Source organism: Zalophus californianus, chromosome 10 (genome assembly GCF_009762305.2).
Source record: "Zalophus californianus isolate mZalCal1 chromosome 10, mZalCal1.pri.v2, whole genome shotgun sequence".
NCBI classification, from domain to species: Eukaryota; Metazoa; Chordata; class Mammalia; order Carnivora; family Otariidae; genus Zalophus; species Zalophus californianus.
The window spans coordinates 13740403-13755816 of NC_045604.1; the positions used below are offsets into that span (position 1 = coordinate 13740403).

A 15414-nucleotide genomic window follows, 5' to 3' on the forward strand; every position below is an offset into this window, starting at 1 on the left:
CACCAGAGGCTGTAACAAGTAGACAGTATTCAGGGGTATTGCCAGACCTCCTTGGGGCTCCATTATGCCTCCCATAGCAGTTTCTATCTACTTCACCTCTGTAGGAATCTGAACGTGGCCAGTGGTTTCTCGGAACCACAGGATATGAGCGACGGGAAGATGTACACACACATGGTGATGTGACATTTGATACTTCGCAAAATGAACCACCAACGCTTGATTTAAAGTTCTCAGTTTTCTGTACTGCTTAATTTAATTTTGCTTCAAATGAAGAAATTAGTGTTACACCCATATTTGAGGACAAGCCAAACTGCATGACTTCACATCGCCTTTAGAGCAGTATTGGATTACACAACTTCTTAGCTTGTTTGCTCCCAACATCCTGAGATTTGGAATTTTCTATATGATTCAGAATGGAGATTTGGGCCTAAGGAGAGGGTTTCCATCTCTGGGGCTGGCCAGACCTTTATGATGTCACCTGAGTAACACATCTGTGTTCTTTCAGTTGGGCTGGCATCTATAGGAGAAAAAAATCCTACTTTGGGGGAAAAGCCTGAGAGATTATATTGGGCCTTTTTCTTTACCACTAATTTCTTGCCTTGTTCTTTAATTATGCCTGTTCTCTCAGGCTGACTGATTTCCCTAGTTTTGATCACACAGTACAGAGTCTCCCTCAGTACATTCTGTTCCTTTCACTAGGTCTCTGCCCAATTACAGGAACACACTCATCTCTTCTCCAAACAGCCATTACTTGCTTGAAATAAAAAAACCAACTCAAAGTATTTCAGGGAAATAAAGACACCATCAGGAAAAAACCTAAAGCAATTCTTTCGTTTAAAAAAGGCCATTAAGAAGGCATTCTTTTTATAATTTCAGGTAATAACTTCAATAAGTTACTCGTATCTACTGGGACAATGATCAAATATGTATCTTAACAATTTCTCCAATCTCATAGGATCTAGTTTGATGTTTCAAAAGAGGTACAAAAATAACATTTCCTTTATTGTCTCTGACCTGGAATATTAGTGAAACCAGGGTCTTACTTTCCTGTTCAGCACGTAAAATGCAGTTGCAGAGATAAGGGGAGGAGAGAGAACAGAGCAACTGATTTAAACTGATTTAAAACTGATTTTAGCAGATTAGCAATGAAAGATGAAATCCAGTTGTAGCTAGAATTACAAGGTAACAGGCTTTGATAGAAACAAAAGCATGTGTTAGCTTCAAGCCCAGAGGCAGGTTTGCAGTGAAGCTCTTAAAATTTACAATGTCCTGGCTTTTCCCATTTTATGGGCCCATTCTAAGGCTCTGAATCTAATTTTGTATTTGTAATTTTGATTCTGTAAAAAAAAAAATATATATATATATATATACATGTATATATATATGTATATATACACATATATACATGTGTATATATATATATTACAAAAACACAACTCCTCCCTTCTGTGAGTTTCTGGAACCCAAAGCCTGGACATACCCATCTAAGGCCTCTAAGCAAAAGAAGCTCAGCACAACTTACTTACAGATAAAAAAAAGCAATGTCTTTCCAAGACCAGGAACTCAAATGAGCACAATGAGTGTTTTTTTGATTTGTTTCCCCCCTTGAACACAGCAGAAAAAGTTGTCACAGGTATATCGATGAAGATTTTTATGGACTGAAAACATTTAATACAATAATCCAACGACCCTAGAAGTGGGTTGTACTGTCCCACTTAGTGGCTTTGCTGGTACGTAACTATTGATTTTTATCAAGAGTTTTGTCGGTGGGGCTTGTGTAATATTTGCATTGTCATTACCATATTAGTCAATCAGTGCCAACTGTTAGGTTGAACCCTAAGGAACTGCCAACATACAAGAAATCATGACCTACAAAGCCAGTTTCAGAGGGTTTGGCCTAATATTATTCAACCGCATGTTAATTTCAAAAACAAAAGCTGGTCAGATAGCTGAGGGGAAGAGTTTAGACTTTGTTTCTAAAGAGAGCTGCTTCCAAATTCTACACTAGAGCTGTTGAATAAGAATAAGAAATAGAACTTCCAGTTTCTGGTTCTGCATATAAAGAGCTGGGAAGTGGCCACTTCATCTTAACAACTAGCGCTGTCAGCTGAACAAACCGAAAAATCAGTAAGTCTTCTTGGATCCCTAAGAGAAGAAACTTCAGCCTCCAGAACTGGAGAAAGAGACAGGCAAATACAGGCCATCACAACTTCCAAGACCAGAGACTCACAAGCAGGAACCAGTGCAGGAACCATTGCCGGGCTAGGAAAACCTGAAGCATAACTGACAAATTGCGGAAAGCTCAGTGCAAACAACTATGAGAGTTAAGAACTCTGGGGGGACCCAGTCACGCGGGGAGACACAATATGGTTAATATTTGCCTCCAGGAGCTTTACCACATTCACAGAGTAAATATTGGAGAACAATTTCGTAGTACATCCAGCAGGGAGAGGGGGCAAGGAGCCATTTTGAAACATACCCAAGTGCTCTGTTCTTAGCATGGTCCCCTCTCAGTGGACACTCATTAACCAAAGGCTAACTAGCTGGAGTATCAGAGCCTAACTGACCGAGGGAAGGGAAATACCAACTCCAGCCCACTCTAGCCATCCTGTGCCACCTAATGGTGATGGAGAAAAAAAAACTGAAAGGCTCTTGTGAAGTTCATAGTCCAGAGGCAGAGGCGTACTGAGACTGAGACCTCACCAGGAGACTATAGAGTGCTTCCCCTCCCACCTCAACACTAAGCTAGTAAGGCCTATTTGTAGCGGTTCCTTTTACCCAGTATGTCATCTACCAAGAAAAAAATTACAAGGCATACTAAAAGGCAAAAACACAATTTGAAGAGATGCAGCAAGCATCAGAATCAGATCTGGCAGGGATATTGAAATGACCAGATCGAGAATTTAAAACAATTTTGATTAAATGCTAAGGGCTCTAAAGGATAAAGTAGACAGCATGCAAGAACAGATAGATGGGCAATGTAAGCAGAGAGACAGAAATCCTAAGAAAGAACCAAAAAGCAATGCTAGAAAAACAGAACACAAAGTAACAAATGGAAGCCACATATGTAATTTTAAATTTTATGGTAATGGTATTACAAAAGTAAAAGAAACAGGTGAAATTAATTTTAATAATATACTTTATTTAATCCCATATATCCAAAATAGTATTATTCAGACATGTAATCAAGATCAAAAATTAATGAGACATTTTACATTCTTGTTTTGGTACTGTCTTTGAAATCTGATGGGTATTTTACACTTTGTTATATCTCAGTTCAGATTAGACATATTTCAACTGCTTGAAAGCCTACACCTAGAAGCTAGTGTACTTACTGGACAATGAAATTCTAGAACCTTCCCTTACAAACTGAGGGATCTTGGACACATGATTTAACCATTCTGCGTCTGCTCACTTCCCTGCAAAATGGAGCTATATAAAAAAACAAAAACCAAAACCCCTACATCATAAGGTAATACGTGAGGTTAAATAGGTTAACAGAGAACAGGAGCCGGTAGGTGCTCAGCAAACCACACAGTTCTGTCATCATCTTAGGAAGTAGGTCATTCAGCTAGCCACTTTGTCTCTTTTACTTTTAGTTGGTAGACATGAGCAAAGATTTACATGACCATCTCCCCCACTGTTTTAAACAACTTCTGGTCAGACATGTAACCAAAAGTTTAACAGATAGAATTACAGAATATTCTCAGAAATAACTGATGGCTTGATCCATTTATGAGAGAGTCTGGAGGGTTTACACATTAACTCTCAAGACGGGGAAGTATGGGCCCAGGTTACAGTCTGAATATAAACACCTCATTACAATAGAATTGCCAAGAAGCCAAAAACAGAACAAGTTGAGAAATATATTAAGACTACAGTTTACTGATCATCAACTATAGGCCAAACGCCAAGGGAAATACTTTTCATATGTAGATTCACTTAACCACAGGAACACAGAAACAAACGTGCAAACCCCTGTAAAGCAGGTAGTCTCTTCCTCACTTAAAACACAAAGAAACAAGGTTGAGGGTGGTTGACAAACTTGCTAAAGTTGATGTTAGGTGACTCTCTTCATTACCCTGCTACCCTCCATCTCTTACTCATCACATGAAGGTGATGCGGGCTGGGGTGATAGGCCTGGTACTGGCCACTCTGCAGAGAAGCAGAAAATAACTGTGTTCAAGTGAAAACACTTCCTTTAACTGTGAGTTGAGGATAGAAGAGATGAAACACAGATGATCATAGAAAAGGGACCATTTTCTATTCCACCTAAACACTTGCATCGATGGTTTGTTCCTATGTGAGGTTGCGACAATGGGCACAAACTGGTTTTTTTTTTTTTTTTTCGTCAGATAAAGCAAGACAACCAGTTCGAGCCACAGCTACTTTTTTATTAGTTCCATTTATTACGAGACTGGCAACTCACTTGCAAAGCCTGGTCTTGAAGGAAACGGCCAAAGCCCTTTGCGGGAATAAGGGTTTTTCGGTGCAGTGGGCCGGGGAAACGGAGAGGGTAGCTGTTCCCAACACCAACCCCAAGGAGCACGTGGCTCTTGTTATATCTGGCTGGCTCAGCAACTATCCAAGTTATGGGGCTACAGGGGATACTGTCTAGACCAGTTCTTTTGGCCCTGGGGTTGGCAGAACATAGAACCAGAAAGCCAAGGCATGGTTCAAACAACTCTCTGCATTTTTTCTGGTAGACAGTCAAGCTGGATGGAAACTAAATCTCAAACAATTACCAAATGGCAATAAACAAGAGAATAAAAAGACTGCACAGGGCTTTCTTCAGTCCTTGGTAGATACGTCCTGGCTCATGAGCTATAAAACATGACATTTCTGTAGTGAGTATCTTTGAGAATAAAAGCACAACCTTAAAGATGTAGGACTTTTCCAGCTCGAGATGATTCTCAGGGCAGTAGAGGTGTTCTCTAGTCTCAGTGATAATCCCGTGATAGGAAAAACACATCAACATACAATTGAAATAATTTATTTACCACTAGAGCACCACAAAACAGACATACATCATGTTTAAAATACAGCGTAATCAGTCATCAAAATACAAAACAGCTATTCTTATATTCCATTTTTTTTAAACCATGCCAACCATGAAATTGTACTGCTGCTTAACATATAAAAACCGCCGCCCCACCCCCCAACCCGTACACTAACATCTTCCCATTCCCTCCCACCTCCCTCCCTGCCCACGGCAATATTTACTTATGGGAAACAAAGACCTTACAGAACCCCCAAACTAAAAAAAAAGATTCAAGAGATCTTAAAATAAAGCATTTAAAATATTATCAGTGCATTCATGAGGAAAGACAAAATAATACAAAACAAAACGTCATTCTATCTGAGAGGAAAATACCTGCAGAAATAAAAGTGATTTACATAGAATTAATAGAAAATGGAAGGAAAAAAATCAACACACTCAATTTCTGGGATCGGGTCACACCCAACACGAGGGTCGTTTACTACCATGGCATCCCCTCTCTTGCTTTTCCAGTTTTCAAACCTGTGAATCCAATTTGTCATTTCATTAACGGCCAGGAAATGTCAGACAAGAAGTCTACTAGATCAAATAACTTCACTTGGATTCACACCTCGCCATGCTGCCCTTTAGGTGACACTGTAAATATTCCATTGTTTTGCCTATTAATTTTTCTCTTCAAGCTAAGGAAGAGACAACCGGTAAACTGACATCTCCTATCAACCTTGACGGAACGTTACCTTCTCTGCAACGATACGGCCAATCATTCATTTATTAAAGCAAGGTAAATTCTAGCCTCAGATCTAGAGAACTCTCATTCAGAGGGAAAAACAGAATTTTTTGATCATGGGCGTATTTGGCTTGTACCTCTAACAACCGTCAAAGAACATCTATGAAAACCTTAACTTTAGTGAAATCAACTAAGTGACTTACGCTGAGCGGGGCTTTTTTTTCTCCCTTAAAAAAAAAATCAACTAAAATGTCAATCTTTCCATTTCCCCCCGAAACACTAAAAACCTGATTAAAGGAGAAGATATATCCTATGAACTGTCTGATCTCTACAAACCGTAGAATTCTGTGAACATACCGATGAAACCAAGTTGGAGAAAGCTGTCTTCACCCAGCCACGAAGATTCTGAGTCTCAGTCAGATCCTGAGGCCCTTGCTAAAATGAAAATATTTCAGCTCAGTGATCTATACATCTATCATAGTCCCATTTTCCTAACATAGAAGATGGTTAACATCTGAATGGATTAGTAATGATGCTTAGAAGATGAAGGAAGACTAGTGAACTTGAGTCGATCCTTTTTATAAAAGGAAAACAAAAGGACAAGTGGACTCAGGTAGCTTATGTCATAATATTGGACAATGCACAAAGCACACGTGGAGCAAATACTCTAAAACACGTATTTGTACTGCAAGTCAAACTACAGCGGCCTTCCTCAAAGTCCTGGCCAGCTAAAGGAAACACACAGGTCTGAGTGATCATTAAAAAGAGCCCCAATTTAAGTCCAATCGAAATAATCATAGTTGACATTATTACAGAACATTAAAAATATGGTAAAAATTTACACATTACATGTAAAGTAGTTAACGTTCTGATTTAATAGTTTGCAAAAGAGATCTGCAGGTGTGTTTCCAATTATACTGGCTTCTCTCCCCATCTATTATAAGAATGTAGGTGTGGTTACATATACGGAAACGAAGAAAAACCTATAGCATAGCTACCCGGCAATACTTTAAGGTCTGAAGTTGGACCGGTACGTATCAAAACATTTCAACATGTCACTGGTTTACTAAACTGACAAAGAGCCATTTACAATTAAAAAGAAAAAAAAATCTTACAGACTTATTCTGACTGAAAGTTTCCTTTATTAACAGGCTTTTCAGTTTTGAACCTTACAAGAAGCTTCCTTGGGCAGTCGGCACATAGCATGTGTTTTCGGGGTCTTTATCTTACTGCAGACTTGCTTGGTCATATAATAACTCGCTTGGTTTTTCATCCCGTTAATATGACCTCTTCTTTCTCTGGCTCGTTTGAGTTCAAGTTCCTTAAGCCATCCATGAGTTCCTGGCAAAGTATTTGGTCTCCACTTTATACACCTGTTTTATTTTCCAAGGGCAATGAAATGTTCATTATATAGTAACACACAATAAATAACTCACTGTTAACTCTAAAGGTAAGAATGGGAAGGGTGCCTATTGCATAGCAATACAGAAAAATCAAGTGAGGCATGGGGTAGGAACGGTATGTACAGCAACTCCACTTAATGGGATTTTCCTGTTTGTTTGTTTTTTCCTTTCACATAATTAACACTAACAAATTCTTCCAGTGTTTATTTTTTTCTTAAAAAAAAAAAAGGTTTCGCTTCTTGTCTCTCTCACTTACAGAGCAGGTGAAATGTAGAATAAAGCCTTCAATTTGTTTTGTTTTGTTTTGTTTCAGATGCCAGTTTTAACAAACAGAACACAGACTTCCAAAGTGTTTGAACTAGTACCGCTTTTTTCAAAAATTTTTAACACTGTTGAAGCAAGGCTCTCTTATGTTTTCTTGTTACAAACATCGTCATTGTTCTTGCCGTTGTTCTCCTCCTGATCCTCCACCACGGGGTTATCATCTTGCCACTTTTCCAAGAATCTTAGCTGCATTTGCAAGACTTTACAATCATATTAGAGAGTTGTTCAATCTTGGGTGTTTTGCCGATGTAGTAGAGAATGGTTAGCGGTTCTAAATCCTGGGACACGCAGCAAGGAGAGGCAGATGCTTCTGGGTTTATGGTATTATATAGGCTGAGAACCTGAAAGGACATAGGAGAGGAAAGAGAACATAGGGGAAAAAAGGAGGGGGGGAGGGCAATTACTTTAAAAAGAACCATTCCATAGAGCCATAGTGTTACCTTATCCGTCAGCACTCAGGAGACAATTTAAACGAGTTTTGGTTTACAATTTCCTTCTCTTAACCCCCAATTATGGTCAACTTGATATGTGTTCCTAGTAATCACTGAATTCATCATTTTCCTACAGAATCCTTTCCTCCTGCATCGTAAACAAATGATTTTGTAAAGGCTCAGATTGCACAAAATCGCTCATTCAACAAAGTTTACAGTTTCCCCAATAATTCTGGACTTTGATCACTGCCTTGCTGCACACGCTTGCCAGGCCCTCAAAAAACTTGGTCCTCTTAGTATTTGCTCTGGTGTCTACACTTCCTTGTAACCGAGGGTCTATTTCCAATTCCCACCTAGGTTAGAGTTCCATTAAGCTCAGAGACTCTATGGACTTTGTTTCGACCTCATAGCCCGAACAAGGCAATATGAGACTGTTGTGCTCCGTGAAGAAGCGAATACACGGAGGAGTAGAAGAATCACTTCTCCAACTCCCATCAGAGCTTTAATCTACCCTTAGGTATAGAAAAAAAACACCTGTCTGCATGTGAAACCTCTCTGTGCTGTGTCTTTGTGGGCCAAATTAATGTCACCTACCTTTTCGCCTAAAAGAAAAAAGACATGAGTCTTTTCATTTCTTATTGTTTCATAAATACGATAAAACAGTAAGCAGTTAAGAGTTAATTAAGAATGACACTAGGGTGCCTGGGTGGCTCAGTGGGTTAAGCGTCCGCCTTCACCTCAGGTCATAATCCCAGCGTCCTAGGATCGAGTCCCGCATCGGCTCCTGGGGAGTCTGCTTCTCCCTCTGCCCCAGCCCCCTGCTCGCGCTCTCTCACACACACACTCTCTCTCAAAAATAAATAAATAAAAATCTTAAAGAAAAAAAGAATGACACTAAAAGCAAGCTCTCTTTTTAACTATTCACTTTCTTACATTTCGCTTAAGACCACGAGGGTAATAATAATCAACCCTCCATTAGATTCCATGTGGTAAATGGTGGTGTCTAAGTTGGAGGGCTTTAGCCAGTCCCACAGTGGAATGAAGAGAAAGTTTTAGAGTTAGTCCCATATCCTTAACTCCGTTTTATATCCAAGGGGGATGGGACTTTTACCAATGGAAGTATGTAGGTTCCCCAGTGATGATAAAGAGACATTTCCAAGGATGCCATTAATGTGTTAGTCAAACAGCAAGTGACCTTTTCCTCGAGATTCACTGCGATTTTTTCAGCCGAAGACAGAAGATCTGTTCAGTGCAGCAACACTGACTACTTTATTAAGCTACCTCTGGCTTCTTGGGTAACTGTCCAAACCACATATTTGTGACCATGACAGTTATTCTTCCTCTCTCCTTGAAAAACAAGCATGGTCTCAGCCTTCACACACTCCCTCTGTGTATCAGGGAGGGGAATTATATTTCTACTTGGCACTGGGGCCTTGCCCACATTATAGCTACTGTTGCCACAGACCAGTTGAAACAGCCTGGCCAGAGAGCTCAGACAAAGGGACAGGCATGAGCAAGTTTTCCTCACATGGCCAAGCACATGGTCAGCTGGGAGTGCCAAAATCTACAGGGGAGTTGGGAAAACAGCTGAAGGAAGGAGAATCCTATTTGTCAACTTAAAGCCTAGCATATGTAGGCATTTATAAATAAATAGACTTCATGTTCTACTAACACGTGATTTTTCATATGAATTAAAGAGGAATTTTATACTACAGATTGTCTAAAATAATTGATAACCCCCAAACTCTTGACTTGAGCCGAGTGCATTATGTGATCCTTTTGGCAGCAGATCCATTTTCCTACCCTGCAGTGAAGGCAATTTTTCTAATGCCTCTTTAATAAGGAGATTTACAGAGGCATAACCTCAATGTGTAGCCACATTTCAGGAATTAGACTCAGTAAGACAGAGCAAACGGAGGCCTTGGTTATAAAACAAGGAAGCCTGCGTTCCAAGTTTTGGTTTGTCACCAACTGTTTGATCCTGGGCAAGTCACCTACACGATCTAGACCCCAATTTCTTTAAGTAAAGTTAAATGTTTGGACAAGATAATTTATGGAGTCCTTTCCATCTCTAAAATCCTATATTATGAGGTACCAGGAAAAAGCATTAGGACAAGCATTATTACATAGAAAAAGTCTTTGCTGATCTGGGCTACTAACCCATGGCCTCCCACCTAGGACTGGCCCTCTGAATTAGCCTTCTAACCTCACTGAAGTAATTTGACAAATATTTAGATTCTTGTGTACTTTGGGTATATTAAAAAAGATGTGGAGATACTAATTTTCAAATCATTTTCTCTTATTTCATCTGTTTGCTCTTTATATCTACTCTTGAGCTTGGCATTGTTATTTTAAAGATCATTTTTTAACATAAACATTCTTTCTACTGACAAAAAATTGAGGTATTGAGGTTTAGAGAAGTCAAATGACTTTTTAATTGCCATCACTACTGAGTCACTATGCCAAAGCATCAACTGAGGTCCTCAAAGTTCTTTCCTCTATGACAGTCGTTGATGCAGATGATGACGGCTCCTTTTTTTAGATGGGGACCTGCGTCCCTTCACATCCAAGCTGTACATGACCCCAAGTGATATTTTGATTCCAAAAGATTTTTTATAGCTACTAATCCCTTACAATATAAAATAAAGGAAAAAATGAACAAAACGGTCTTCTGGTTGCTTATCATTGAATTGGGAAGGTAAAATCTACTTTTCAAACTGATCAGTGTTACTTCTGATTTCACCTACCCCCTACATTCTTGACCCCCCATTCAAAAGGATTTCTCCAGTACCCATTCATGTGTGATGATGAACGGGCACCAGGCTAATTAGAATCCACTGGACATGTTATCAGCAGGTACACGTTAGAGATCCCAAAATAGAAGAGATGGAGCCAAATACTTACCCTACTATGCTGAGTGTCTGAACTCCATAAATATGGGCACGCTCCGGCACAGAAGTTGGCATTGTACCCTTTAGGTTCATGTATCCATTTCCACCCAAGATCCCTCTTGAAATCAATGTAAAGTGGACGTAGGCAGCAATTATCCTGCACATTTCTGTTAGAAGAAAGAGTGGTGGAGCTTTTACAGCTGATTTCCCACCCACCCCCCATGCCTCATTCCAAGTCAGAAAAATGACTCCTTCACTCATGCAAACAGCATCCAATGAACAAGTATCATGGGCCAGGTTTGAATGGTTTTATAGTAATCTCAAATGACTTTCACGATGGAATGTCATGGTGACCTGCTGGACTACTTTCCATTATGAATTCTATACCCCGTGTCCCTTGGCTGTGACCTTGAAAGTCAAACCTTTCTCTTGAATGACTAGATAGAAGCAGAGAGGTGGCTGAAGAGACCAATCCCCCCTTTCCAACTAACACTGGACAGTTTTGCCAGTCAGCCTCGATTGCCCTTTCAAATACAAAATGAATGGAATACAACAGCCATTTTCAAAGAACCATCTAAGGCATTTGCCTTTGAGAACGAATCCATTATTTCATCTCCTGTCCCTAGACCTGGGAATGAGCCAGAGATCAAGACACGTGGAACTTCACTTCGTGCAACCACTGACTCTGGCGAGCAAAAAAAGCCTTTTTACTCATGAGCTCTTTGAGCACTTTATCAGTGAGAACCCCTTACTGCCCCATAACTCTCAAAATAAAGAAAGAACTTTCCTCTTATGAGGCTTGATAAGAAACCCCAGGAGAACACTCGTACTCTCCCCTCCATGAACTCTTTCAGGAGTGGGAAATAAATTTGTGTTGCCCTCACTTCTCTCAGATTCTGTAGCTAATGACACAATAAATAGCATTCTTCTTCTATTTCTCTCATCTCTGTGAAAAAGGGCATGGCCATGGGCACTCTACCGTGGGGCGGGAGGGTGAGGGCTTCATACAGATGGTGAGTCTTTCCAATTAAGGGTCCGCCATCATACGCTTCAAGTAACCTTATAATTGCTCTGGGGAGCAGGGAGCTCATTTTCTTCTTCAACCCCAAAGCACTTCAGAGGGATTTGGGAAAAAATTTTCTGACTTCACACTTGGTGTATTGCAAGGGGTTGAGGACTACCACACAGAAAAACTGTTTAAAGCCTCTGGGGAGAATGCTCTTAGGAGGTATGATGGCTCTCCTGTACTACACCTGGCCTTAAGCAACAAGTGGAATTTAGGTCAATTTGTAAGAAAAGACAAAGGCAGTGTTAAGAGTTAACAGATGTAATTACTTTGTTTTATTTTTATTTCCTTTACCTAAAACAATAGGCTGCATCCAAAGCACGCTTCTTCCGCCGGTTGGACTGTTGTGACTCAAGTCTGTAGGAGGGCAACAACATTAGCAGGAGATGTGGGGTCTTCCCACTGTTTTTTTTCCTAGTGGACTTTATAGTTTTCTGATCACCACTGGTATATGTGGAGGTGCCATCAATACCTTGAAAAAATGCATTTGGGTAACAAACATTTAGCTTTACCTTCATCAAATATAACCAGCCATTCTTTTTTCCTTTGTATCTTGTCACAAACAGCCGTGATGACCTCACAAGAGCATCATCAGCTGGCTACCGCCATTCCCCACAGAAATAGATATGGCACGAGGAGACAATCACAGGTGACAATGGACACTTCTCACTGAGGCTCTTGGCAGGAGGCAGTTCAGTGTCCAAGGCAGGCCTTGTTGGTTATGAAGGTCACTACAGAAGAAGACTTTGACCATAGTCCAAGGGCAACCTAGGTAGTTTAGTCAACCCTCAGTTCAGGCTGTGTTCAGCCCCTCAGTGACTGAAGGCACAGCAAAAGAACATGCCTTGTCCCTGCCAGTTCACTCTCTTCCTCAGACTCCTAAACTCAAAAGACTTTCCTCATGAACACAACCTGAGACTTACACGAAATTGCAGTGAATTAGGTTCAAGGGAAACAGAAGTCACCCTTACTTAATGCTATTTGGGGAAGCTGTGAAGAAAGGGCTTTTTCATTTATTTTATGGCATCCTCAACACTTTCCTGATTCCATCTGAGATTTAGAAACTCGAGCTCCCCAAAGCATGCTCAAGAGACTGACAGTTTAAGCACTTAATCTCCACACTCTAGAGAATCATGGCTAGGTTAGAGACTGAAAAAAATCTCTAGACCTCCGGGAGTATTTTTCCATGAGCAAGGGCCACCGTAGCCTTCTGCAAGTGGATGGAAGTCCTGGGTGGTGGTAGCTGGGGAGGGGAAATCAGCTCCCTGGCATGCTGGTGTGGAGCCGCTGTGGCACGAGCACATGGCAGCCATCCCTCTTTACCTCTCATCAGTCGAACTGGTTAGCTAATAAGAGAAGCAACTCCAACCCTTGGCATCTCCTCATTCTCCTTGACCTTTGGCTAATCACTAAGAGGTGAGCAGGAACAGGGAACAACTAAAGCCTCGTTATGTCTTTATAAATTATTCCAAAAGTCTGATCAGGCAGCCACTGGAAATACTGGGCACCAGCTGGAAATGGTGGAGTGTTCTGATACATGGGAGGTGAGGTAAGGAGGCTATGGTATGAGGGGCTTCCCAAGTGAAATATGGTTGTAGGCCTCCCGACATTGCGCCTGGGGCATTATCAATGGGTGTCCTTGAATGTATGCTATCTTCCGCTGTAATATCAGCATAGCTGGAAAGTTGGCTTGCTTGAATGAAGAATAAAGGGCTTACCTGACTAATAGTTTGGAAAGTTGATGAATCAGTCAGTTAGTACTGCCAAGTCATCACTGGGCAAGGAGCAGCGTAAACAGGGAACCAATTGCTTGGTCCCAATCCCTTCTGCCTTCATATATCTTTCTCCAACCTTATCTTTACCCAGACAATTACAACTCCCCAGCCTCACCCAATAATCCCCTCCTCACATGCAAACGGACTTCATCCCCCATGAGATCATGAATATAGACCCTTCCCTGCCCCACCTCATATGACCAAGTTTCAGTTACCTGCAAATCTTGCTTCTAGCTCTTCACTTTTATTGGGAATGATGTAATTATTAGATGGTACAAAGGTGCAGCAGGGACAGTGTAAACTTATTTTAAATCCCAGGTTTCTGTCTGGAAAACATTAAGTCAAGGAGGTCATTTGGATGTGTGACAATACCCTTAAATCTGCAATCAACTTACAGTAACGTGGGGTCACTGAGCATCTAGGGAGGAGGACAGAGGGCAGCTGTAACCTTTATGGTGGAGCCATTCATGGACGGCGTCAGTCACGTCAAAGGAAAGCCATTCGCCTTCTGCTCTCGTCTTGACGACTTTGCTGTCAATGTAGCGCTGGGTTGGAGACGTTAAATCTTTGGATTTGAGAATCTGGAGAAGGAGAGAGAGAGGGAACAAGCTCAGCTGGCATAAGGTCAGCATGACTAACCCAAAACCATTAACAGTATTCCAATTCATTATCTAAACTTAGCTCCACTCTGGTACACCCATGTATTGTCATCCCATAGCACGTGTGCATAAAAGCATAACACCAGGCCACATGCCATAAAAAACAGAGCTACTAAGTCAGCTGTGTGTTATGATAAAGGTGACAGGAACCATAAAGCCAAGTGTCTAAGAGAAAGTGACAGTAATTATTTTACTTTGCTGACATAAGCTTTGTAAGATTTCAGCCATAAATTCTATGCTATTAAGTTAACGGTTTTGTTGTTCTGCTTTTTAATCTGCGGAGCTGAGAGGTGGGGAGGGACAGGAGGAGGGGTCCAGAGGACCCATGCTCACCCTCTAAAGGTCCTGACTTATAAATCTCCTTCTAATATAGAGAAAAATGTCCCAACCCTGGTTCCTAAATCCACCCACATTACAATATGTGGCATGCCTCAGCTTTTGAGGTAAGTCTCTAGCTGGGGTTTTTAGTCTCCATGTGACTTGTTATGATTGATAGAGATATTCCATATCCCACAGACAAAGAATGAATTGGGGCAGGAGCAGTCTGGCATAGTGTGAGTGAGACTCTGAAAGCCAATCAGCCTGAACACTGAGACTTTAGAAGGATTCATTTAGTTCAAATATGTGAAGAGCAACTGCAGTAGGTTCTTGGGTTTCTATAGGAAGTGAACACTTCAGGTGGTTTTTAAAAATTCTGTCTGTCTTTAAATGAGAGTGTTTTATGAGCCAGTCAAACCAAGATCTCAAGTCTCCTAGAGCTCTATTAAATCCCTACCCAAACCTGTATCTTGCCTTCCCTCAGTACTCAGGGGCTTATACTGCCCTTCCCGACATTGAGTCTAACTATTCTGGGCTCGTTTCATACAAGTGGGCTGGTCTTTCCAACAAGTTCCTACGCTTCCCCAGGGCAGTGATCACGTCTTCAATTTGACGCCATTCCCAGGCACAGCACTCAATTTAATCAGTGTCGGTTAATGACTGAATATCTAGAAGCCTTACGTACTCTTCTTTCAACCCTGCAAAACAAAAATGCATAATCTTCCTGCTGATTTTAAAAGGACTTTTCTTCCATGTGCATACACGACTCGTTCAGATAATTCAGCAACAAATGCTTCCTAAAATATTTGGCATTAGGATAG

The 15414-nt window shown here is 40.8% G+C and overlaps 1 protein-coding gene across 3 annotated transcripts in view; it reads right to left on the reverse strand.

Moving 5' to 3' along the window:
* Positions 1-3121: 3121 nt before the first annotated feature.
* The window catches only part of TGFB2 (transforming growth factor beta 2), an 82407-nt gene continuing 70114 nt past the window's right edge, over positions 3122-15414 (reverse strand). For 2 of the 3 annotated variants that reach the window (XM_027610638.1, XM_027610639.1), the window contains 5 exons: positions 14065-14197; positions 13832-13942; positions 12136-12313; positions 10789-10942; positions 3122-7794 (listed from right to left, as the gene is read on the reverse strand). In XM_027610638.1, the coding sequence (XP_027466439.1) occupies positions 7636-7794; positions 10789-10942; positions 12136-12313; positions 13832-13942; positions 14065-14197 (735 nt within the window). In that variant the 3' untranslated portion in view covers positions 3122-7635. The remainder of the gene's footprint in view (positions 7795-10788; positions 10943-12135; positions 12314-13831; positions 13943-14064; positions 14198-15414) is intronic. The other variant, XM_027610640.2, reaches the window with a different exon arrangement.